Source organism: Dipodomys merriami, unplaced genomic scaffold (genome assembly GCF_024711535.1).
Source record: "Dipodomys merriami isolate MVZ:Mamm:240054 unplaced genomic scaffold, mDipMer1.0.p SCAF_56, whole genome shotgun sequence".
In the NCBI taxonomy this organism is placed as follows: Eukaryota; Metazoa; Chordata; class Mammalia; order Rodentia; family Heteromyidae; genus Dipodomys; species Dipodomys merriami.
The window spans coordinates 6,031,404-6,058,348 of NW_027206135.1; the positions used below are offsets into that span (position 1 = coordinate 6,031,404).

The 26,945-nt window shown below is 41.5% G+C and overlaps 1 protein-coding gene across 1 annotated transcript in view; it reads right to left on the bottom strand.

Annotated features, from left to right (window-relative positions):
• Positions 1-1,387: 1,387 nt before the first annotated feature.
• Positions 1,388-26,945, bottom strand: part of Sdhc (succinate dehydrogenase complex subunit C) — a 36,999-nt gene continuing 11,441 nt past the window's right edge. Inside the window, exons 4-6 of the mRNA XM_070000214.1 lie at positions 13,904-13,965; positions 8,620-8,783; positions 1,388-1,594 (exon numbers count right to left, since the gene is read on the bottom strand). Of these exons, the coding sequence (XP_069856315.1) occupies positions 1,490-1,594; positions 8,620-8,783; positions 13,904-13,965 (331 nt within the window). The 3' untranslated portion in view covers positions 1,388-1,489. The remainder of the gene's footprint in view (positions 1,595-8,619; positions 8,784-13,903; positions 13,966-26,945) is intronic.

Consider the following 26,945-nt stretch of genomic DNA (forward strand, 5'->3'; position numbering starts at 1 on the left):
CTTCAACCCATAAACCCATAGTTTTAACAAGTTTACCACCAACTCAGAGTGACAAGTGGTTACTTTTACTCCTGAGTATGCAAGACTACGAAAACTGTACCCCTATCAAGGGCTTTAGGGACCCAGTAACATGGCTTATATGATTATAAAAGTACCAAGTTTTAGCCAGGTGCTGGTGGCTCACGCTTGTAATCCTAGCTACTCAGGAGGCTGAGATCTGAGGATCATGGTTCAAAGCCAGCCCAGGCAGGAAAGACCCTGAGATTCCTATCTCCAATAAATCACAAGAAAACCGGAAGTGGCACTGTAGCTCAAGTGGTAGTGCTTGCCTTGAGCTGAAGAGCTGAGGGACAGTGCCCAAACCCAGAGTTCAAGCTCCATGACTGACACAAAAAAAAAAAAAAAAGTACCAAGTTTCCTCATTATAATTTGCTAGGATTTCAATAATCTTTTTTTCTTAATCTCCATTCATCTTTATCATCATCCCTTAGCTGTCACTTCTCACTATTTGCTGAACTATATCATGAGGCATATATCAGCTCTCGATGGGATTTTGGAGCCTGTAGTAACTCAAATGCTCTCAATATGTTTAACTTCCCTTCTCTTTCTCCGGCTTGTGATTGATACTCAAATCTCTGGCTACTTATATTTAATCCTCTAAAATTTTTCTTGTTGTCATTTATATGACAAACTTTCCCCAGGGAAAGTTTATACTGAGGGATACCTGAAACCCAAAGGAGGGGGAGGAAACTGGTTACTCCCCAGCAGCCATCCTTTTGGTTTCTCTAGAAAAAGAGAGCCAAAGATAAAATTAGTTCTTTAATTGAAGTTTTAGAAAAAGTTGGTACATGAATTTGGATTAGAAAACATGACACCAAGAGTTTTATTTTTCCAGAAATAGAAAACAAACAAAAAGGCAAGAGTAATTTCTGGGTCTTCTTGCATCAAACTTATGTCTTTTTTCCAAAGCCTCAGCTCTAAGTAACAACTCTTTATCTTGCTCTAGGTGGGCCAGGATAATTCCCCTCCACCCCCATCTCCCTTCTTTCAATTACACTATGTGGGTGCTAAAGGCCTTGGACTCTGACCAATGAGCAGAACTGTCCTTTAAACAAGCAACCCACAGGCAGTGGCACCCAAAGCCTTTCCCCCAGTCCCCAGGCAGCCACAGAGATGGCATTGTTTCCACTGTCTCAGGAAGAAGAAACTAAAAGCTGACTCTCAGCACAAATTAGAGCCCAATATAGAGAGGGAAAAATGGTTCCTAGGCCTAGTGTAGGCTATAAGCTGTGGGCAGGAAAAGAGAATTTTTACAGCTACTGTTAGAAATGAAGGGAAATTGCACCTTTTCTACTCTACCAAGCCTAAAGGGAATTTGCAAAAGAACTAAACAAGTCAGAAGACCTTTATTGGCAGGAGGTGAGTGACAAACAGGAAGATAAATTGGTATAATAATTTTCAGGAAGACAATGATGGGAACTTCAGATCTTCACATGGCTGCCAGCCCTAGAGAACACAACACAGTAAGAACCAAGACAGCTGCTCCAGACTGGTAGAGCTGGGGAATCTTCAGGCCCTTTCCTAGGTCCCATGTCTGCAGAAAAAGGAAAAAAAAAATATTTTGTAGTAATTAAGACACTTGTCATTCCTACAGCTCCTTTCTTAGAAAGGAACTCTTATTTTTTATCGGTCGGAACTCTGGGCCTGGACGCTGTCCCTCAGCTCTTCAGCTCAAGGCGAGCACTCTACCACTTGAGCTACAGCGCCACTTCCGGTTTTCTGGTGGTTTATTGGAGATAGGAGTCTCACCGTCTCTCCTGCCGGGGCTGGCTTTGAACCGCGATCTTCAGATCTCAGCCTCCTGAGTAGCTAGGATTACAGGCGTGAGCCACCAGCGCCCGGCTAGAAAGGAATTCTTTACCTCATAAAATAGGTACCTCAGCCGGGCGCTGGTGGCTCACGCCTGTAATCCTAGCTACTCAGGAGGCTGAGATCTGAAGATCGCGGTTCAAAGCCAGCCCGGGCAGGAAAGACCATGAGACTCCTATCTCCAATAAATCACCAGAAAACCGGAAGTGGCGCTGTAGCTCAAGTGGTAGAGCGCTGGCCTTGAGCTGAAGAGCTGAGGGACAGCGCCCAGGCCCAGAGTTCAAGACCCACGACCGACAAAAAAAATAAAATAAAATAAAATAAAATAGGTACCTCTGTGTGATTATAAAGAATATCCCACCTTTGCCTTTCTCAAAACCCACAATATAATACCTTTACCCATTTATCCTAAAGACAAAATCAAGTCCTATTATGTGATAGTGATAGAGTATTTACTGGAATACCACAGACCCTACATAAAGAAGCTTCTAGACTGAACTGATAAAACTTCTTTTCAGGGGGCTGGAAGTTCACTCAGTGGTAAAATGTTTGCATCTCATGCATGAGGCCCTGGGTTTGATTCCTCAGCACCACAAAAGCAGAAAAAAGCCGGAAGTGGTGCTGTGGCTCAAGTGGGTAGGGCGCTAGCCTTGAGCTGAAGAGCTGAGGAACAGTGCCTGGGCCCAGAGTTCAGCCCCCATGACTGACAAAAAAACAAAAACAAAAAAAACAAACCAAACTTTTTTTCAGTGCTCTTAGCCCTTGTAAGAGTAAAGCAGGAAGATCAAGTTTAACCTGGGCTACACAGCAAGATCATTTCAAAAATCCAAGAACAAAACAAAAACAACCTTTTGAATTTGGGCCCCCAAACTTAATTCTGAATACTGCTATTATAAGGCATTATATGAGGTTAGGAAAAGTTGTGGTCATATAAATTTGGTAAAGATTTCACTACAAGATTCTCAAAACAGCCAGGCACCAGTGGCTTATGCCTATAATCTGAGGATCATGGTTCAAAGCCCGCTTGGGCAAATAAAGTCCATGAGACTCTTATCTCCAATTAACCACCAGAAAACCAAAGTGGCACGGTGGCTCAAGTGGTAGAGCATTTGCCTTAAGCTGAAGAGCTCAGGGACAGCGTCCAGGCTCAGAGTTCAAGGCCCACCACCAACCAAAAAAAAAAAAAAAAGATTCTCAAAACATGGGACTGGGAATATGTTTGTCTAGCATGCATGAAGCCCTAGGTTCAATTCCTCAGTACCACAGAAACATAAAAATCTGGAAGTAGTGCTGTGGCTCAAGTGGTAGAGCACTAGCCTTGAGCAAAAGAAACTCAAAGACAGTGCCCATACCCTGAGTTCAAGCCCCAGGACTGGCAAAAGAAAGAAAGAAAAAAATTCTCAAAACCAATTACGGTGCATCCTGTGAGTCTCCAAAAAGAGATAGTGTTTATGATATATTGAGTTATAGAATTCCTTTCTAGTGAGAATACCTATCAGAGGATTACTATTTTTTTTGTTTTTTTTGGGTCCAGTCATGGGGCCTGAACTGTGGGCCTGGGCACTGTCCCTCAGCTCTTCAGCTCGAGGCTAGCGCTCTACCACTTGAGCCCTGCGCCACTTCCAGCTTTTCTTTTTGCTAATGTGGTGCTGACGAATCAAACCCAGGGCCTCAGGCATGCAAGGCAAGCGCTCTACCACTGAGCCACCTTCCCAGCCCCAGAGGACTACTATTTTAAAAAATGTTTTTGAGGATCTAAAATACTTTTTCAAAAAAAGTTTTTTCTTTTGAGATGGAAACTTGTTATGTTGCTCCTAAGCAGATTCAAACTAGGTTCAACAGATCCTCCCATGTCAGCTTTCTGAACAGCTGAACTATGGGACTATAGGCACTCACCACCAATGACCAACTCTCAATTTTGACTATGATCATACCAAAATTTAAAAATCTTTTAAATTAGAACCCAGCAGAAATACAACAAAAGTTCATGAAACAATTATTAATTTGTGCTACATTCTTTATTTTCTATCTTTTTGTGTGTGGGGGGGTACTGATGTGTTTGAACATGGAGCCTTATACTAACTAGGTAGGTGTTCTACCATTAAGCCATGCCTTCACCTTTTTTGTACTAGTTATTTTTGTGAGACTCTTTTCTTTCCTTTTCTCCCCGCCCCACCTCCTCTTTTTTTCCTTTTTTCAGTTGTGGGGATTGAACTCAGCGCCTGATGGGTGAGCTTCTTCACTCAAGACTAGCACTGTACCATTTTGAGACACAGCACCACTTCTGGTTTTCTGGTGGTTAATTGAGATAAGAGTCTCACAAACTTCCCTGCCTGGGCTAGCTTTGAACTGTGATCCTCAGATCTCAGCCTCTTGAGTAGCTAGGGTTTACAGGCATGAGCCACTGTGCCTGGTACTCTTTCTTTGTGCTGGTACTAGGGACTGAACTCAAGGCATAGGTGCTGTCCCTTATCTTTTTTGCTCAAGGTTAGTGCTCTTCAACTTGAGTCACAGCTCCACTTCTGGCTTATTTTTGTTAGTTAGTTGGAGATAAGAGTGTCGTGGACTTTCCTACCTGGGCTGACTTTAAATCTTGATCCTACCTCAGCCTCCTGAGTAGCTAGGATTACAACAGGTATGATCTACCAGCACCTAGCTGTACTAGTTAATTTTGAGATAGGATCTCATTTTTGACTTCATAAGCACCTGGACCAAGAGATCTACCTATTTTAGGCTTCCAAAGTAGCTGACCTGACAGCTTACTCCTATTGAGATGGAGTCTTGCAGTAGGGTGCCGGTGGCTCACAGCTGTAATCCTAGCTACTCAGGAAGCTGAGATCTGAGGATCATGGTTCAAAGCCAGCCCGGGAGGAAAGTCCATGAGACTCTTATCTTCAATAAACCACTAGAAAACTGGAAGTGGCGCTGTGGCTCAAGTGGGACAGCGCCCAAGCCCAGAGTTCAAGCCCATGACCGACAAAAAAAGAAAGAAAAAAAAAGAAATGGAGTCTCAAACTTTTCTGTATAAGATGTCCTGAAACAACCATCCACACTGTCTCAGCTTCCCATGCAGCTGAAATGATAGGAGTATGCCACTATGCCAAGCTATTGGTTGAGCAAGGGCAAAGGCTTTCCTAGACTAGCATCAAATCCTATCTTCCTATTTTAGCCTCCCAAGCAGTTGGGATTATAGGTGTGGACCATCAGCCTTACTTAAATTTCTTTCTTTTTTTATTGGTAGCAACCCATAAATTGACTTTCAACCCACTGAATAAAAACCCACATTAAAAAAAATACTAGCCTCTCTTGTTCTACAAAGATATTAACATCTAAGCATTTTGCCCTGCCTGACTCCTTGTGCAGAAGTGAAGTCTTCAGGTTCCATACATACAACACACACCTAAACTTCCACATCCTGATTATAAGTGACTAAATTAGCACCCATTTCAGAGAAAAGTTGGCAAGAGCCTGGAGGAAAAAAAGAAAGAAAATGTTCCTATCTCAGCCTCTAATTAATTTCTACCTAGATCAAATTGAGTCAGACAAATTCCACAAAGAGCAGTTTTGCTTATATAGGCATAGTGTATTTTTAAAATCAGTATTCATTGGTATGTTAATTGGGGGTTTCATGTGACATTTCCACACAGAGAGGCACAGTAATTTTGCCTTATGTCCAATTAACCAGCAAAAAGCCAGAAATGGAGGTATGGCTTAAGTGGTAGAGCATCAGACTTGAGTGAAAGAGCTAAGGCATGGCACCCTAATCCTGAGTTCAAACCCCAGTGTCAGCCAAAAAAAAAAAAAAGAATGGAAAATAGAAACAGTTTGGCTGGGCACTGATGGCTCAGGAATTTGAGATCCATCCAGAGGGTCACATTTCAAAGCCAGTCCATGTAGAAAAGACTCCATCTCCAAAAAAGCCAGCGTAGAATATATCTCAAATATAGAGCAAGTCATGAGCAAGTGTGAGCCCTGAGGTAAAATACCAGCACTGGTAAGAAAAAAAAAAAAAAAAAAAAGAGTCATATTGGGTGTTAGTAGGAGAGAAGAGTCTGTATAATGCCTTAAAATCTTTCTTTTACATTCACACTATTCTTCATACCTGTTAGATCTTCTAGTAAGGCAACTTCAGAGGCCTCAAATTTCTGACGATCACAAGAAACAGTTAAAATCTGACCCATACCTAGAGCTAATATTTATTAGAAGAAAACAGAAAAAGAGGCTTAAGGGCTTAAGTAAAAGCCTTTAGGTTCCTCACTTCTCTCAACAAAGAGAATATTATTAGCAGCAACCAGAGCAAAAAAAACTTGAGTCTAGGATTTTGTAAACTGACCTTCTCCAAAACCCCAAATTGAGACAAAAGCAAATACAAGGCAAGTTCCTGCCTGGACAGAATTGAACAGAGGAAGCTCAGCAGCTGATTTTTTTTTTTTAAGATAGCTTTGTTTATAGAATAATGTCTTCTATCTCCACTTCCTTCTCCCTTTCAGAAAAGTGAAAAGTCCTTTTAAGTCAAACTCAACACTGCTCATGGGAACCACTAATAAACATAATTTAATGGGTCACTTGGTCTCACTTTGTTTTTCTTCTATGAAACTGTTGATTGGAGAGGACCAAAATCCATAAAGTACATGTCTCTAAAGCTCCTATGTGGAAGCTATAAAAGGTTAAATCAGGACAAAAGTATCCATCTGACAGTTGGCTCAGGTTCAGAAGTAATAGGAAACTAGAAAACAAAATTTTTAATTGTTTTCCTGGGGAAGAATGCAAAGTTATAGGTAATGAAAATACAAAATATGTAATCTTAAAAAAAAAATAACATCGGGAGGAGGGACTAACCTTTGACTCAGGGCATGTTTATTTCAGTTTTAATTCCTTTATAAAGAGAAAAGATGCCAAGTGAAGTGGTTCATGTCTGTAACTCCTTTGGGTGGGGGGAAGAATTGTGATTTCAGTTAAGAGATGGAAGATTGCAATTGAAGGCCAGCCAGGGCAAATAAAACAATTAAAAATTCAAAAAAACTGCAACATTATATCTCAACTGAATAAAAAAAAAATACTGGGTATGCACTAGTTTTTACACCTCTCATCCCTGCTTCTCAAGAAACATAAATAAGAAGATAGTAGTACAGACTGGCTTCAGCAAAAAGTGAGACTGTTCAAAGAATAACTAAACTAGCCAGGCACCAGTGGCTCACACCTATAATCCTAGCTACTCAAAAGGCTGAGATCTGGGCTGGGAAGATGGCTCAGTGGTAGAGTGCCTGCCTTGCATGCATGAGGCCCTGGGTTCGATTCCTCAGCACCACATAAACAAAAATAAAAAAGCCGGAAGTGGTGCTGTGGCTCAAGTGGTAGAGCACTAGCCTTGTACTGAAGAGCTGAGGGACAGAGCCCAGCCCAGAGTTCAAGCCCCACGACTGGACCAAAAAAAAAAAAAAAAAAGGCTGAGATCTGAGGATCACGGTTCAAAACCAGCCTGGGCAGAAAAGTCCAGATGCAGAGATATGGCTCAAGTGGTAGAGCACTAGTCTTAAGCAAAAAGTCCCATGACTGGCATAAAAACAAAAAATAACTAAAGTGGACTTGAGGTGTGGCTCAAGTGGTAGAGCTTCAGTTGTTAGCCCCCCTCCCCAAAAAAAGCCTATAGAGCACATATGGCCGTAAGTTCAAATCAGATATCAGCAAAATAAATAAATAAATGTAAGCCTTAAGTTCAAACAGAGAGAGAGAGAGAGAGAGAGAGAGAGAGCACCTGACTAACACTAAGGTAATGTATGAACAACATACACTGATAGATTCGAAATCAAGATCAAAAGCTAGGATCCGTAGTACCTAGCTTCTATTAAAGTTTTGGCTTTTTCTCTAGTCATTCAAAAGAAATAAAAATAGTTAATACAATATAATGTTAAGACAACAAAAGTTAAAAAGACAAAGGTTATTATAGTTTTGTATTGTCAGATTTATCACTGAGTTGACAGAAATATTAGACTGAAAGCAGTTCTATGTGGCTCATAATAGAATTACCAGTGTTTAGAATAGTGTTTAACACATAATAGCTATCAGTTCATATTTACTTAATAAATATGTCTTCTATGCTTAATAAATGATCTAGTTTCAGGAGTATCTTTTAATAACATCACTCTTAACATTGGGAGAGTTCATGCTGACACACTGAAGCATCTGCTTGGCTTATACCTATTAAGAAATAGAGGAAGGATCTTTCCCTAAGAACACTTGAAGTAAAAGTCTTTCACAACTCTCCTCAGAACAGCTCTAAGGATTAAAGGTATACCTGAGAGGTACAATATAGGCTTTTTTTTGTTTATTTGTTTGGTTGATATTGGGGCCTGAACTCTGGGCCTGGGTTGTGTCCCTCAGCTCTTCAGCTCAAGGCTAGAGCTCTACCATTTGAGCCTCAGCACCCCTTCCGGCTTTTTCTGTGTATGTGGTGCTGAGGAATTGAACCCAGGGCCTCATGCATGCAAGGCAAGCACTCTACCACTAAGCCACCTTCCCAGCCCAGGCATAGGCTTAACATATATGAAACTCTAGGTTGAATACTCATCACACACACACACACACACACACACGCACACACACACACACACACACACACGCACACGCACACGCACGCACGCACGCACGCACGCACGACTTAAAAATCAGCAATGAAGCAAAGTCCTCCCCAATACTGTGGTCTTCACATTCTTTTCTTCCAGAAAATGTACAAATCCAAATTTAACTTACCAAATGTCGAATCCCATTCCACATGTGATATGAGAGAGGCAAAGCAAGTACAAACTTAGCTGTATAGATCAGTGTTGGCCCCAGATGCAGAGACTTCAAAAATTCCAAATAAGTCTCAAAGTTCCAAGGCAGCACCAGTGATGACAAGCCAACAAGAGAGATCACTGAGGAGAAAAGCAAGGAGCCTATCACAACACCGGTTACAACAAGTATGAAGTGTAAAAGTGGGCTTCTAGGACAGCTGCTGGCACCTTATACAATTCTAAACCATTTTTCTTTCCCTATTTAGAGAATACAAGTTTTCATAATTTAAACCCACAAATGACAGACCTTCTATTTTGAATGAACCCTGTACAAATAGAAAAAAAAATTTAACATTTCTATACCAATAGAGCCATTAATTTCTGTTCAATGCCAACTCAACACAAGATACTTTTTTGTTATTGTTGTTGGTCATGGGGCCTGAACTCTGGGCCTGCACACTGTCTCTCAGCTCTTCAGCTCAAGGCTAGCGCTATACCACTTGAGCCATAGCACCACTTCCAGCTTTTTCTGCTTATGTGGTGTTGAGGAATGGAACCCAGGGCCTCATGCATGCAAGGCAAGCACTCTACAACTGAGCTACCTTCCCTGCCTCTAGGATACTTTTTTAAAAAGCTGATATCATAGCTAAAATTTCCTAAAGTTCAAATTATATATATATGTGTGTATGCATTATATAATATATATTATGTAATATACAGCATACAACTATACCACATATAATATATAACACATGTATCATGCATTATATTACATATGAAATATAACTATACTTATTCATTATAACTATATAACATATGCACATACACTATTTTATAGAACATAAATAACATATATATCTCATATAAAGTATATTATATGTAGTTATATATAACTCATGTAGATTATATATAATGTACATATAACTCATATGTGAGTTATTTACAACTTACATATAAACATGTATTTATACTTTGTTATATAAGTACACATATAACTAGATATATAATATACATACTTATATATGTAAATATACACATTATATTTAAGTATACATATGTATATATAGAGAGATATATGACCAATAGCAGCATGTTATAACATCAATAGTAGCAAGAGCTTTTCCATGTTCTGAAGTCAACTGAACATAATTCTACAGACATTTAGCACATTCCATCAAAAAAATAAAAGCTGGGTAGATTAGCCAGGTGCTGGTGGCTCACACCTGTAATCCTACTTAGGAGAGGCTGAGATCTGAGGACTGAGGTTCAAAGCCAGCCTGGGCAGGAAAGTCCATGAGATTCTTATCTCCAATAAACTACTCAGAAAAAGGGAAGTGGGGTTATCGCTCAAGTGGTAGAGTGCTATCCTTGAGCTGAAGAGCTGAGGGACAGTACCCAGGCCCAGAGTTCAAAGCTCCATGACTGACAAAAAAAAAAAAAAAAAAAAAAAGCTGCTTGTCAGTGGCTCATGTCTATAATCTTACCTACTCAGGAGGCTGAGATCTGAGGATCGCAGTTCAAAGTCAGCCTGGGCAGAAAAATCTCTTGTCTCCAATAAACTACTTAAAAAGGCCAAGAAGTATTGCTGTGGCTCAAGTGGGAGAGTGCTATTCCTGAGCATACAGAGGGTCAGGGACAGCACCCAGGCTGAGTTTAAGCCCCAGAATAGGCAAAAGAAAAATGAAACACACTCTTTACCTGGCTTCTATAACTGTAAAACCCCTCTGTACATCACCATTACAACATAAATTTTGTATAAAAAGACCTAAATATTGTAAGTAAACTATAAAACCTTCCTTTAGCAGAAAAGCATAGGACTAAATCTTGATCTTGGATTAGGCATTAGATATAATACTAAAACCATAAGTGATAAACAGAAGAATTAGACTTAATCAAAATTAAAAACTTTTGCCCTGGAAATAGCTTTACTAAGAAGACATGTTTAGGCATAACCAATGGGAATGGGAGAAAATACTTGCAAATCATGTATCTGATGTGTGATTTTTTTTTTAAAAGCATGCAGACATTTAATAAGTGATGATTTTGAGATCAAGGAAAGAAGGGAAAGAAGCAGGATTAGGCAGTTAGGGAACTTTCATAAAGAATTATTATAGGGCCAGGTGCCAGTGGCTCATGCCTATAATCCTAGCTACTCAGGAGGCTGAGATCTGTGGATCACAGTTCAAAGCCAGCCTGGGCAGGAAACTCCATAAGTCTCTTATCTCCAATAAACCACTAGAAAACCAGAAGTAGGGGCTAGGAAGGTAGCTCAGTGGTAGAGCGCTTGCCTTGCACGCATGAGGACTTGGGTTTGATTCCTCAGTACTACATAAGCAAAAAGAAAAAAAGCCGGAAGTGGCGCTGTGGCTCAAGTGGTAGAGTGCTAGCCTTGAGCTGAAGAGCTGAGGGACAGCGCCCAAGCCCAGAGTTCAAGCCCCATGACAGACCAAAAAAAAAGAGTTTAACTCATTAGAAGGTAGGAGGATTAAACATTTCTGAGGTGACAACTCTGACAGAAAGTGACTTATGTGTGTATCTTATGTGTTTACTAACTGAAATTTAGAATCTGTTTAGCAAATTTGCTAAGCAAATCTTTGTGTGCTAGAGGGTATAAATGGTAAATAAGATGAAGTACACACACTCTGAAGAGTTTACAGTGTGATTAAAGATATAAAATTTAGAAGTTAGAAAAACTGTGATAAAATCTGTGAAAGAAACAACCAATATAATGAACTACAAAGGACTAGTTCTGCAAAATAGAAAAGTAACAAGGAAAATATTGTTTTAGATAAGATGGGAAGCAAAGTACTTTGAGTTGACAATTTTGTTGACATCTGAAAGACTGGAAGAACTAACGAGGCAAAAGGTTGGATGGGCATTTCAAATCAAGGGAACCATGACACACACAAAAAATTGTTCAAATAAAGGGACCAAAGTATACAACGGCTCTGAAGTGGAAGAGTTTCGCCTGTTTCAAGAATTCAGAGATCAGTATAAGAAGAATGGCAGAAATGGCCAGATATGGCAGAGCAAAAGCCATACATTTTGAAATTTCTTCACACACACACAGACACACACACAGACACACACACCTCTTTTGTGTGTGTGAGTGCTGGGGCTTGAACTCTGGGCCTGGGCACTATCCCTGAGCTTTTTTTTTTTTTTTTTTTTTTAATTGTGAAAATACTGTACAGAGGGGTTACAATTATATGGGCAAGGTCCCTGAGCTTCTTTTGCTCCAGGCTAGCACTCTACCACTAGAGCCACAACTCCACTTCTGCCTTTTTCAGTGATTAACTGGAGATAACAGTTTACAGACTTTCCTGCCCCAGCTAGCTCTGAACCATGATCCTCAGATTTCATTCTCCTGAGTAGCTAGGATTACAGGCATGAGCCACCAGTACCAAGAGCTAAAATATTTTATTTTTTAGCCAGTCCTGGAGCTTGAACTCAGGGCATGGGCACTGTCCCCAGGCCTCTCTGTGCTCAAGGCTAGGACTCTACCACAAGCCACAGCACCACTTCTGACCTTTTCTGTTTATGTGGCACTGAGGAATCGAACCTAGGGCTTCATGCATGCTAGGCAAGCACTCTATCACTAGCCACATTCCCAGCCCTGCTAAAATATTCCCCCCCCCCTTCCCCCAGTCCTGCACTTGAACTCAGGGCTTGGGTGCTGTCTCTGAGCTTCTCTGGCTCAAGGCTAGCACTCTACCACTTGAAAATATATATATATTTTTGGGTCGGTTGTGGGGCTTGAACTCTGGGCCTGGGCGCTGTCCCTTAGCTCTTCAGCTCAAGGGGAGCACTCTATCACTTGAGCTACAGCGCCACTTCCGGTTTTCTGGTGGTTTATTGAGATAGGAGTCTCATGGTCTCTCCTGCCCGGGCTGGCTTTGAACCACAATCCTCAGATCTCAGCCTCCTGAGTAGCTAGGATTACAGGCGTGAGCCACCAGCGCCCGGCTTGAAAAATAGTTTTTGAAACAAGGCCTAACTATGTAGCTCAGATGGACCTTGAACTCTTTTTTTTTTTCCCTGTTAGTCCTGGAGCTTGAACTCTGAGCCTGGGCGCTACCCCTCAGCGCTTCAGCTCAAGGCTACGGCTCTACAACTTGAGCCGTAGCACCACTCCGGCTTTTTCTGCATATGTGATGCTGAGGAATCAAACTCAGGGCCTCATGCATGCAAAGCAAGCAGTCTACCTCTACCTCTGAGTCACCTTCCCAGTCCCAGACCTTGAACTCTTGATCTTCCTGTTTTAGCTTTCTAAATTCTGGGATTATAGCCATATATTACTATACCTGAATGAGATCTGAATTTCAATCTAAGTAAAATGATAAATGAAGTCACTGGAAGATTGTTAAGTAAGAGAGTAAGATGATCACTTTTTTTGGTCAGAGGTAGGGCTTGAATTTAGGGTCTGGGTGCTGTCCCAAAGCTTTTGTTCAAGGCTAGTGCTCTACTACTCTGAACTACAGCTACTTCCTTTTGTTTGTTTGTTTTGTTGAGTGGTTAATTGGAAAAGTCTCATGGGAAGTTTCCTGGCTGGGCTGACTTCTAATGGCAATCCTTAGATCTCAGCCTCCTGAGGATTTAGAGGTGTGAGCCACTGTGTCCAGCTGATTCCACTTATTTTCAAAAGATTTTTTTTTTCTTGCTGTGCATGAAGGATGGGAATAAGGCTAAAAGGAAGATTGCAGCTGCTGAAACTGACTTCATTTCATATACTATCCCCTTTTTCTGTGTGCTAGTGCTGTGGCTTAGGTGCTGTCTCTGAGCTTTTTTGCTCAAGGCTGGTGCTCTACCATTTGAACCACAGCTCCACTTCCAGCTTTTTGGTGGTTAACTGTCTCAGCTGGCTTCAGACCATGATCCTCAGATATATCAGCCTCTTGTGAAATATACCCATACTATGAGGAGATACATATCACATTTCAGAAACCTGATTATCTACCTGTATTGTATTCCATGAAGTAAACCTTTCTACCTGAAAAGGATATACTCATCATCTAACATCGCTATTTTATTTCAATCTTTGTTCTCTTTAATTTTCATAAATATAGTATCAGTAACTTCTATTAAATGAGGAAAATATCTGCTAACAAAGAATCTGAGCATAATGGGAATTCATGATAAGGACCCATCATTCTGAGTTGCTGAGTAGTAAAGGAGTCAGTGACAAGCCACAGAAACAGTTGTTCTTCAAAAAAGTATACATACAAACATATATGTGTATATTTAAAAATATACATACATACCTCCACTCATGGCTATACCAGTGCCACGGTGGAAAACAGACATCACCATGGGAAGAGACCACCTACAAAGAAAATACAAAGTCAATTTTACACAGGAAAAGATGGGCTGGGCACAGTGGCTCACCCCTATAATACTAAATACTGGAAAGGTGGAGATCAGGATGGTTATGAGGTTAGGCAAAAAATGATCAAGAATGTACCTCAATTATAGTTAGGCACAGTGGCACACACCTGTCATCCTAGTTAAGTGGGAAATATAAATGGACAAGCATTGTCTAGGCTGTCCTGGGCAAAAATTAAAGAACCTGTCCCTAAAATAATGGAAACAAAAAGGACTGGGGTCCTGGCTCAAATGGTAGATTGCCTGACAAGTGTGAGAACATGGGTTCAACCTCTAGTACTACAAGAAAAAAAAGAAAGAACAAAAAAGATTTATCTATAGAGAAAGGTCCATCTTCACAAAGGAAATATAATTTTGAATAGTTTTTTGTGGGTTTTTTGTTTGTTTTGGTTCTGGGGCTTGAACTCAGCGCCTGGACACTGTCCCTGAGCTTTTTTTCTTCAAGGCTAGCATTTTACCACTTGAGCCACAGCTCTGCTTCCAGTTGTTTTTTTGTTTTATTTTGTTTTGTTTTTGGTGCTTAATTGGATAGGAGTCTCATGAACTTTCCTACCCGAGCTGGCTTTGAACCATCATTCTCTCGGATCTCAGCCTCCTGAGTAGCTAGGATTACAGGCATAAGACACTGGTACCCCACCAATGTCCTGTTTTTAAAAAACAAAAATACTTTCACATTCCTTTATTTCCCTTTTCTAATTTGAAAATAAATAATTGGACCAGGAGCATAGCTCAGTTACAAAATGTTTGTCTAGTATGTGTTAGGCTTTGGGTTTAATCCCCTGGTGCAGGGGGTGGAGGAGAAGAAAACTAATTTATTTAAGGAGAAATGTCTCTCCCTTTTTACAAGACTGTAAATGTTAGAGCCTAGAAGAGGGAATAATCATAACTCAGAAGTCCCTTCAAAAGGACAAACAACATGGTTCACCATGACACCAATTAAAGTTGGTAAAATTACAAAGTAATCTCTAGATCTTAGCTGAATATTTTGTGGAGTGGGGAGGACCAGAGAGAGAGACAGGGAACACGGAACACTTATTACAAGAATATGACCATTTGGGTTCTTTTGTTCTACAGTCATAAAGGCAAGCCAAAACACAAATTTTATTTATCCATGATTTCATAGAACACACAAGTCTTTTTAGTTTCTTTCATTCTCGGTGCTACTAGGGCTTGAACAGAGGCCTCACACTTGGCAGGCTGGCATTCTCCCACTTGAGCCATGTACCAGTCTTGCTTTTTTCTAGCTAATTATTTTGGAGATGGAGTCTAGCAAACTTTTCTGCCCAGGCTGGCCCCAAACCTTTAGACCTTAGCCTCCTGAGTGGCTAAGATTATAGGTGTAACCATAAGCTGTATAAAACAGTATCTCAGGGGGCTGGGAAGGTGGCTCAGTGGTAGATCGCTTGCCTTGCATGCATGAGGTCCTGGATTCAATTCCTCAGCACCACATAGGCAAAAAGAAAAAAGCCAGAAGTGGCGCTGTGGCTCAAGTGGTAGAGTGCTAGCCTTGAGCTGAAGAGCTGAGGGACAGCACCCAGGCCCAGAGTTCAAGCCCCACAACCGGCCCTTCCCCCCCCCCCCCAAAAAAAAAAAAAGACAGATCTCAACTATGTAGCCTAGGTTGGCTTGAACTCATTATGTAGCACTCAAGCTGATCTCAACTCAGGATCCTCTGCCTAAGCCTCCCAGGTCCTAGAATTATAGTCATGCCCAACTGTTGTGTCCTAAAATATCTACACTAAATACATTACATTGCTGGATTTAGTATACATTTCCTTACCCATGGTGGTCTTACATACTTTGTCATCAAATCCCTTTTTAAGATTACAAACCACCAATTTTCCAAAGCATTTTCATAGGAGGTCAACCAATATATTGTTAATCTAGTCTCAGTTCTCATGCTCAAGAGAATTAGTTGGTAAAATAGAGTAAGAATTTTTGGGGATGGTTGCCATTTATTTGGAAAATCAGTTTACACAGGAATATTAAACATAATTGTACTCCACACTTTAAAAAGGAACAAGGTTAGCTGGGCGCTGGTGGCTCATGCCTGTAATCCTAGCTACTCAGGAGGCTGAGATCTGAGGATCACTGTTCAAAGCCAGCCCGGGCAGGAGAGACTGTGAGACTCCTATCTCCAATAAACCACCAGAAAACCGGAAGTGGCACTGTAGCTCAAAGTGGTAGAGCGCTCGCCTTGAGCTGGGACAGTGTCCAGGCCCAGAGTTCAAGCCCCGCGACCGACAAAAAAAAAAAAAAAAAAAAAAAAGAAACAAGGTTAAAAGGTACTCAAAAATCCTACCTACATGAAAGTAGTGTTAGTAAAAAAAGAATAATGTTCAAAGAAAAAAAGGACAAACAACTAGCTAGAAACCACTCTGACACATTTAATGGGATAAATATAAAAGGTAATAGGTAAAACTCATATAACCAAAGACAATTAGAAAATAATGACATAATTTGGTAACTCAGAATCAGGATACTAAAACCCAGAATGAGCTAAGACCTTGCAAAAATGTCAAAACAACCAAAAGTCGGCTTCTGGCCATGGTGGGCAAAGGAAGAAGGTGCTATGGTCCCCAGGTGCCAGCTGGAAGACATGAACATGGCAGAGCATGGCAGGCCTTTGGCAGCAGCTCCCAGGCACAAGTATCCTGTCTTGTCTCCTTCAATGCAAACCACTATCTACATAGCAAATCTCTGAGTGATGAAGAGAACTTGAAACCATTCAGGAAATGTAATAATCCAAATGGCTATGGACACAATTAAGAAGACTTGATACTGTTACAGGAATGGTTATGAATTTGACCATTTTGACCTCAGAAAACACTTGGAGATCATTCTGAAACCCCCTGATTGTATTAAAGGGAGTCAGATGTGCCATATTTTGCAGCCTTGTAAGCATGTCAGAAAATGCAGCTTTATGAATTTGGGAAAACCTTCAGAAATTTCTTACTGTGGGAGCTCTTTATAAAGCAAAAGTGGAAAAGAAAAAATCCGGAAGTGGCGCTGTGGCTCAAGTGGTAGAGCGCTAGCCTTCAGCTGAAGAGCTGAGGGCCAGTGTCCAGGCCCAGAGTTCAGACCCCACAACCGGACCCAAAAAGAAGCAAAAGTGGCCTGGAACCAGTAGCTCACACCTGTAATCCTAGTTACTCAGGATGCTGAGATCTGAGGATCATGGTTTAAAGCCAGCTTGGGCAGAAATACCCATGAGACTGTTTTCTCTAATCATTCATACAAAAAAAATCTGGAAGTGGAGCTGTGGCTCAAGTGGTAGAAGCTTAGGAGCCAGCGCCACTTGCTCATGCCTGCAATTCTAGCTACTGAGAAGGCTGAGATCTGAGGATCGCAGTTCAAAGCCAGCCCGGACAGGAAAATCCGTGAAACTCATCTCCAATAAACCACCAGATAAAAAATGGAAGTGGCAATGTGGCTCAAGTGGTAGAGCACTTGCCTTGAGCTAACGAGCTAAGGGACAACACCCAGGCCCAGAGTTCAAGCACCACAATCAAAAAAAAAAAAAAATAGCTTATGAACAGCACTCAAACCCTGAGTTCAAGCCCAGGACTGGCACAAAATTGTAAGGTCTGCACAGGGACACCTCCCTCCCTCTTGGCTAAGTTTCCGTCCAGTATCTGTTACCTGGGTAACTGGCAGACCTGGAAGCAGTCACCTTTCCCTCTTGCTAGGTCACATCCTAGGCCACCTCTGGTCACAGGTCTCCTTACCTTAGGAAGGTCCCAGACCCTGAGGTCACATCCAGATCTAGTGTGGCCACACCTCTTCTTGTCCTTAGCATAGATAAGTCCTGGCTGAGGGGTGGGTGGCCCTTCCATTTTCAGCCAAGCCTCTCCACCATGCAAGGTGGGGGCAGCAGTTTGGTAAATAAACTTCTTTTCCTGCCTGAATAGGGCCTGGTGTTCTCTTCATCAGCTACCTAATGAAACCTATCTATTTAATATACTTTACAAAAATAACTTAATTCAATAAAGTAAAAGTGCATGAAACTGACAATATTGTAGTCTATAAAGGACAGTAGTTCTTATGGTTAACATTATAGAAAGACTTCCTTTTATATTTGAAAAAGATAATTTATTCCCTTAATATATAGTCACCACATAATTGTTTTTCTGTGCTGTATTCTAGAATGTTCTAAATCCTGTTAAAAATTTAAATGTTAGGCTGGGAAGGTGGCTCAGTGGTAGAGTGTTTGCCTTGCATGCCTGAGGCCCTGGATTTGATTCCTCAGCACCACATAAGCAAAAAGAAAAAAGCCAGAAGTGGCACTGTGGCTCAAGTGGTAGAGCGCTAGCCTTGAGCTGAAGAGCTGAGGGACAGTGCCCAGGCCCAGAGTTCAGGTTCCACGACCAAGGCCACTCCCCCCCCCCCCCCCCGCAAAAAAATTTTTAAATGTTAAAAAATAAAACTTGTAATGTATCCTATCTTTTTTTTTTTTTTTTTAAGTGTGTGTTTTTGTCCTGGGGCTAGAACTCAGGTCCTAGGTACTTTCCCTGACTTTTTTATGCTCAAGGCTAGCATTCTACAAGTTAAGCTACAGCTCTATTTTCAGGTCTTTTTTTTTTTTTTTTTTTAAATTAATTGGAGATAAGAGTCTCACAGACTATCCTGCCAGGGCTAGTTTTGAACTGTGACCCTCAGATCTCAGTCTACTGAGTGGCTAGGATTACAGGTGTTAGTCACCAGCACTTTTTTTTTTTTTCTTCTTTTTTTTTTGGGGGGGGGGGGGTCTGGTCGTGGGGCCTGAACTCCGGGCCTGGGCACTGTCCCACAGCTCTTCAGCTCAAGGCTAGCGCTCTACCACTTGAGTCACAGCGCCACTTCCGGGTTTTTTCTTTTTGCTTATGTGGTGCTGAGGAATCGAACCCAGGGCCTCAGGCATGCAAGGCAAGCACTCTACCACTGAGCCAACTTCCCAGCCCCCAGCACTTATTTTTTTTTTTATACTGAGGATGGAACACAGGGCTGCTTTCTACCCCTGAACTACATCCCAGCCCTTTAGTATGTCATTTAGTTTTTTTTTTATGTAAAAGTAAAAATGACTTAATTTTTAGCAAAAAAGGGGGGATTTTTAAAACTGTTTGCAGAGAAAGCCAATCTCCAACTAACTGAAGCTAACTGAAACAGATTATTCAAATATTTTGTCAGAAATTTTTTTTTTTTTTTTTGGTCGGTCATGGGGCTTGAACTCTGGGCCTGGGCGCTGTCCCTCAGCTCTTCAGCTCAAGGCGAGCACTCTACCTCTTGAGCTACAGCGCCACTTCCCATTTTCTGGTGGTTTATTGGAGATAGTTGTCTCACGGTCTCTCCTGCCCAGGATGGCTTTGAACCGCGATCCTCAGATCTCGGCCTCCTGAGTAGCTAGGATTACAGGCGTGAGCCACCAGCACCCGGCTGTCAGAAATTTTTATCAGACTGAAAATGATAGAATATTGATTTAAAAGATTAAAACCTGAAGAGGTGAGAAAATTGTAGGAGAACAAACACTTAACATTCTAAATTCATTTAGGGATGCTGGCCCAAATAATTTAAATTCAATGGCTACTCAGCTTTTTTTTTTTTTGGTCAGTCGTGGGGCCTGAACTCTGGGCCTGGGCACTGTCCCTCAGTGCTTCCGCTCAAGGCTAGCACTCTACCACTTGAGCCATAGCACCACTTCCGGCTTTTTCTGATTATGTGATGGTGAGGAATTGAACCCAGGGCCTCAGGCATGCAAGGCAAGCACTCTACCACTGAGCCACATTCCCAGCCCTGACTCATCAGCTCTTAAACCTGCATCACTCAAATTTTAAAAAGTGTTTTGTTAAAACATAGCCTGGCTAGTCTAGTACAGAGTTAGGGATATTTTAATTTCCAAAACTGACCAGGACAAATTTCTAATACTATATGATCTTCCAGAATCTTGCCATTTCTTATCAGCTAAGAATTTAAGTCGCTTTTTTTTTTTTTTTTTGGCAGGTCATGGAACCTGAACTCAGCTTAGGCTCTGTCCTTCAGCTCTGCAGCTCAAGACTAGTGCTCTACCACTCGAGCCACAACACCACTTCCAGCCTTTTCTGCTTATGTGGTGTTGAGGAATCAAACCCAGGGCCTCATGTATGTAAGGCAAGCACTCTATCACTGAGCCACCTTCCCAGGGTTTATGTAGATAGGCTCATGTGAGACAAACAATCCACAGTTTTTGTTGTTTTTTCCCTTGCATCCTGGGGCTTGAACTCAGGGCCTGAACACCATCCCTGAGCCTCTTTGTGCTCTGCCACTTGAGCCATGGTACCACTTCTGGCTTTTTCTGAGTAGTTTAGTGGAGATAAGAAGTTTCATGCTCTTGCATGCATGAGGCCCTGGGTTCGATTCCTCAGCACCACATAAGCACAAAAGAAAAAAGCCGGAAGTGGCTCTGTGGCTCAAGTGGTAGAGCGCTAGCCTTGAGCTGAAGAGCTGAGGGACAGCGCCCAGGCCCAGAGTTCAGGACCCACAACCGGACCCCCCCCCCCCCCAAAAAAAAAGAAGTTTCATGGAATTTTCTGCTAAGGCTGGCTTTGAACATCAATCCTCAGATCTCAGCTTCCTGAGGAACTAGGATTACAGGTACAAGGCATTGGCACCCAGCTCTATCCACAGTTTTTCATTCCATGTTCAAACATTAGCGTAGTAAAGAGGCTAGCATAAAAAAATCAAAAGTGGGCTGAGAATGTGGCTTAGTGGTAGAGTGCTTGCCTAGCATGCATGAAGTCCTGAGTTCAATTTCGCAGTACCACATAAACCGAAACAGTTGGAAGTGGCATTGTGGTAGAGTGCTAGCCTTAAGCAAAAGAAGCTCAGAGACAGAGTCCAGGCTCTGAGTTCAAGTCCCAGGACTGGCAAAAAAAAAAAAAATCAGGCTTATGCCTATAATCCTAGCTACTCAGGAGGCTGAGATCTGAGGACCATGGTTCAAAGCCAGCCCAGGCAGGGAAATCTATGAGGCTGTTATCTCCAATAAACCACTCAGAAAACCAGAAGTGGTGCTGTGGCTCAAATGGTAGAGCACTAGCCTTGAGCTGAAGAGCTGGGGGATAGCACCCAGGCCCAGAGTTCAAGTCCCTCGACTGACAAAAACAAAAAAAACAAAACTGGTTTTAATTCACTGATTCACTGATACAAAATTACTAGGAACTTGTGTGATATCCTTTTAAAAGCAAAAAAAATTTTATCAGGAAATACTACAATCCTCTTGAAACAAAGTATCTAACTTATTATCTTTGCATTTCCAGTTCCTAAGGAGTCCCAAGCATATTAGGAACCATGAAAAAAAAATCTACTGAGATGAATTATATTAACTTTATTTGCTTTTTGCTTTTTAAAAATAAAATATTAATTGAAGAAATGCTAGGGATATCAAATATATTAGTTTCACCAAGTAATCTAACACTGAGAAAGTGACGCAGATGGCTAAAAACTATAACCAACAAAGCCCGGCACTGGTGGCTCACTTCTGTAATCGTAGCTACTTAGGAAGCTGAGTTCTGAAGATGTTGGTTCAAAGACAACCTGGGCAGGAAAGTCCATGAGGCTCTTATCTCCAATTAATCACGAAAAAAACAAAGATGAAGCTGTGGCTGAAGTGGTAGAGTGCTAACCTTGAGCATAAAAGCTCAGGGACACTGAACACTGGTGGCTCATGCCTGTAATCCTAGCTACTCAGGAGGCTGAGATCTAAGGATCACAGTTCAAAGCCAGTCCAAGCTGGAAAGTCTGTGAGACTCTGATCTCCAATTAACTACAGGAAATTACAAAGTAGAGCTGTGGCTCAAAGTGGTAAAGAGCTAGCCTTGAGCAGAAAAGCTCAGGGACAGCTCCAAACCTGAGTTCAAGCCTTATGATTGACCAAAAGAAGCTCAGGAACAGCACCTAGATCTTACACACACACACACACACACACACACACACACACACACACAGACACACACACACACACACACACACACACACACACACACACACACACACAGAAGGAAAGAAAAAAGTATACAGCACCTAGGTCTTACACACACACACACACACACACACACACACACACACACACACACACACACACGGAAAGAAGGAAGGAAAGAAGGAAAGAAGGAAAGAAAAAAGTATACAGCACCTAGGTCTTACACACACACACACACACACACACACAAGGAAAGAAGGAAGGAAAGAAGGAAAGAAGGAAAGAAAAAAATATACAGCACCTAGGTCTTACACACACACACACACACACACACACACACACACACACGCACACACACACAGAAGGAAAGAAGGAAGGAAAGAAGGAAAGAAAAAAAGTATACAGCACCTAGGTCTTACACATACACACACACAAAGAAGGAAAGGAAAGAAAAAAGTATACCCAGTAATGCTCAACTTCATTAAGCACTTACTTTCTATGCCTCTTTAAGAGAAAATATGACTTTACCTAATCAAATACGTCCCTAACATATCATGCTGGAAAAAGCCCTGTTTCCTGCTGTTCCTTTTGTTTTCTCAAAAGTGGGTCTGGAGTGCCATAACTGGAATAAAAAATAAGGTAGTAGGGCTGGTAAAGTGGTTCAGTGGTAGAGCATTTGTCTTACATGCATAAGGCCCTGGGTTCGATTCCTTAGCACCACATAAGCAAAAAGAAAAAAAGCCAGAAGTGGCTCAAATGGTAGAGCGCTAGCCTTGAGCTGAAGAGCTGAGGGACAGCGCCCAGGCCCAGAGTTCAGGGCCCACAACCAGACCCCCCCCCCCCCGGGCCAAAAAAAAAGGTAGTAAGAGACTTGCCTCTACTGTCTCTACTTACCTCTACTATGAATCTACTGCCCAATTTTGTATGATTGTGGGGGGAAAAGTCCCGGGCTTTAAATATAGACTGAATAATTTTGGAAGTTCTCTGTCAAATATAATCCTCCCTAAATCATTTACCTCTTTTAAAAAGTTTCACCATGAAGTACTAAGAATTGAGATCTCTTATTAGCAGCCTCATTTTTAGTACAATGTCCAACTTCTGCAATCAGAATTATTCCTGGAATTTGGGTTGGAAAAAACCCGAAGGATTGTGGTATTTGTGGAGGTGGTTAAAAAATGGCAGCCTCTCTGGCAGGAAACCAAGTAAAGAAGGTAGAAGAAGTCAAGATGATTTGCTGGGTTAGCTTTGAAAAACCAACCAAACAAACAAAAAGCAATCTTCAGGGACTTTCTTAGAAGATACCCACAAAGTAAGCTAGTAATTCCTTGTGAGAACAAGTGATATATTAATATGGCTACATACATAAAGTATGTTGGGAGAAATAAATTTATAAAAACATTTGTGGATAGGATAGATAAGATAGATAGATGATCTCAAAAAATTAGACAGCAAGAGAATAAGCCAATTAATAAATCAATAAGCAAACTTGGGCACTGATGGCTCATGCCTGTAATCCTAGATACACAGGAGAATGAGATCTGAGGCTCACCATTAGAAACCAGCATGGGCAACAATGTCCATGAGACTATTATCTCCAGTTAACCAAAAAAATACCAGGCGTAGAGCTATGGCACAAAGTGGTACAGTGCTAGCCTTGAACAAAAGAGCTCAGGGACAACATTCAGGCCCTGAATTCAAGTTTCATGACCAAAAAAAATGGAAAGACAATTCTCAGAAAAAGAAATACAAATGGCTAATAGACCCATGAAAATACATTCAACACCCTCAGCTTTACGAAAATACAAAGCATGGGCTGGGAAGGTAGCCTTGCATGCCTAAGGCCCTGGGTTCGATTCCTCAGCACCACATAAGCAGAAAAATCCAGAAGAGGCACTGTGGCTCAAGCAGTAGAGAACTCACCTTGAGCTAAAGAGCTCAGGGACAGTGCCCAAGCTGAGTTCAAGCTCCACAACCAACCAAAAAAACAAAAAATCAAATCAAATCAAAACAACCAAACACAAAACAAAACTATAGTAACATTCCATCTCACTCCAGTCAAAATGGCAATCATTAAAAACACCAACAACAGCTGGGTGCCTGTAATCCCAGCTACTCAGGAGGCTGAGATCTGAGGATCTCCATTCAAAGCCAGCCCAGGCAGGAAAGTCTGTGAGACTCTTATCTCCAATAAACCACCAGAAAACCGGAAGTGGCGTTGTGGCTCAAGTGGTACAAGCGCTAGCCTTGAGCTGAAGAGCTGAAGGACTGCCCAGGCTGAGAGTTCAAGCCCCACGACCAACCAAAAAAAAAAAAAACAAAAAAACAAAAAACCCAAAAACCAAAAAGTGTACAATAACAACAACAACAAATGCTGAAGTTGATGTGGAGAAAAAGGAACCCTCATGCATTGTTGGTGGGAACAAAAACTATCACAACTGCAATAGAATTAGTAAGAAGGTTCCTTTCTGTGTGTATGTGTAGTCATCCTGGGTTTTTAACTTAGGGCCTGAGAGCCATCCTTGGGAGTTTTTGTTCAAGTCTATTGCTCCACCACTTGAACTACAGCTCTACTTTCAGCTTATTTTTTTTGGTGGTTAACTGGTAATAAAAGTCTCATGGACTTTCCTGCCCAGACTGGCTTTGAACCATGATCCTCAGATTTCAACTTCTTGAGTACCTTACAGGGAATAAGCCATCAGTACCTGACAACATGTTTGTTTGTTTAAAAAAAAAACAAACCTAAAAGTATACCTATCTTATGTCCTTGATATAGCACTACTAGACATGTATCCAAAGGAGTATAAATCAAAACACAAGAAATATACCTGCAGGGCCAGGTGCTGGTGGCTCATGCCTATAATCCTAGCTACTCAGGAGGCTGAGATCTGAGGACTGTCGTTCAAAGTTAGCCGGGGCAGGAGAAGTCCATGAGACTCTTATCTCTAATAAACCACCAGAAAACCAGAGGTGGTGCTGTGGCTCAAGTTGTAGAGGCTTAGCCTTGATCTGAAGAGCTGAGGGACAGCACCCAGGCCCAGAGTTCAAGCCCTACCACCTACCAAAAAAAAAAAGAAAAAAGAAAAGAAATATACCTGCATACCCATATTTACTGCAGTGCTGCTCACCACAGCCAAACTATGGCAATAAGCTGAGGTGCCAAATAACAGGTAAAGGGATAAAGAAAATATAGCAATACATACCATGGAATATTACACATCCATAAAGAAGAATGAAAACATGTCATTTGCAGGAAAATGAATGGAATTAAAGAACACTATTTTGAACAAGGTAAGTCAGGCTTAGAAAAGCAAATAACTATTTTTTCCCCATTTGTAAAAGCTAGACCTAAAAGACGTATGTATTTGTGAACACATACATAGTATATATGTATCTATATACATACACACACACACATATACACTTACATACACAGACACATATATACACCTAATATACACACAGAAACATGATTCTAACTATGGAACTGGTGCAGGGGAAGGGAATGCCCAGCTAATGGGTAGACCATATATGGCAAGAAAGACATAATGCTTCTCAAATGCTTCTTTTTAAATTTTTTTTTTTGTTGGTCATGGGGCCTGAATTCTGGGCCTGATTGTTGTCCCTCAGCTCTTCAACTCAAGGCTAGCGCTCTACCACTTGAGCCACAGTGCCACTTCTGGCCTTTTCTGCTTATGTGGTACTGAGGAATTGAACACGGGGCCTCATGCATGCAAGGCAAGCACTCTACCACTGAGCCACCTTCCCAACCCCTCAAATGCTTCTTGTTGGTGTCCCAAGACTCTCTGCCTATACTGATAATTTTGTATGCATCTAAATGGAGGAGAAAATGGGAGAACAAAGAAAGGGGTAACACTGACCAAGAAGACCTGTACTCATAACTTGATTTATGGAATTGTATCCACTCTGTACAACTACTCAAAAAGTATCTAAAAGCTGGGCACTAGTGACTCACACCTATAATCCTAGCTACTCAGGAGGATCTCTGAGGATCACAGTTTGAAGCCAGCCTGGGCAGAAAAGTCCCTGTGAGACTCTTATCTCCAATTAACCACACAAAACACTAGAAGTGGAGCTGTGGCTCAAAGTGGTAGAACACTAGCCTTGAGCTGAAGAGCTTGGGGACAGCGCCTGAGTTAAAGCCCCACAACCGGCAAAAAAAAAAAAAAAGCGCTATCTAAACAGTGCCAGTCAATAAGGAGCTGAGAGGTAAAAGGAAAGAGAAAGCAAAAGAAAGAGTTATTTTGATTAAAATATTTGTACATTTGAAATATCATGGTAAAATTCCTTCATACAATTAATATATAGTAAAAACTGAAAGTCATGAACTCAAACAGAATCTGTTGGGGAAGGCTATGACAAGGAGGGAGAAAGTGAATGAGGATAAATATGGTAGAAATAGTTTATTTGCAAGTATAAAAATGGTTGAAATTGTTTTAAGAAGGAGGGATAAAGGAAAATGATAATAAATGAGGTGGTTCAATTCAGATATATTATTTCCAAGTACGGAAATATCACAATGAAACTCCCCTGGCACAACTAATGTAGACCAAAAAAAAAAAAAACCCACACAGGAGTAATGAGGCATTACTTCTTTTTCTTTTGGGTCTGGTCGTGGGGCCTGAACTCTGGGCCTGGGCGCTATCCCTCAGCTGTTCAGCTGTCCCTCAGCTTTTCAGCTCAAGGCTAGCGCTCTACCACTTGAGTCACAGTGCCACTTCTGGCTTTTTTCTTTTTGCTTATGTGGTACTCATGCATGCAGGGCAAACGCTTTACCACTGAGACACTTTCCCAGCCCCATTGCTTCTTTTTCTTAAATAATTCAGACATATTAACAAATTGGGAGCTAGCATAAAGGTAAAGGGAAACTCTACAGTTTTTTTTGGGGGGGGGGGTCCGGTTGTGGGGCCTGAACTCTGGGCCTGGGCGCTGTCCCTCAGCTCTTCAGCTCAAGGCTAGCGCTCTACCAC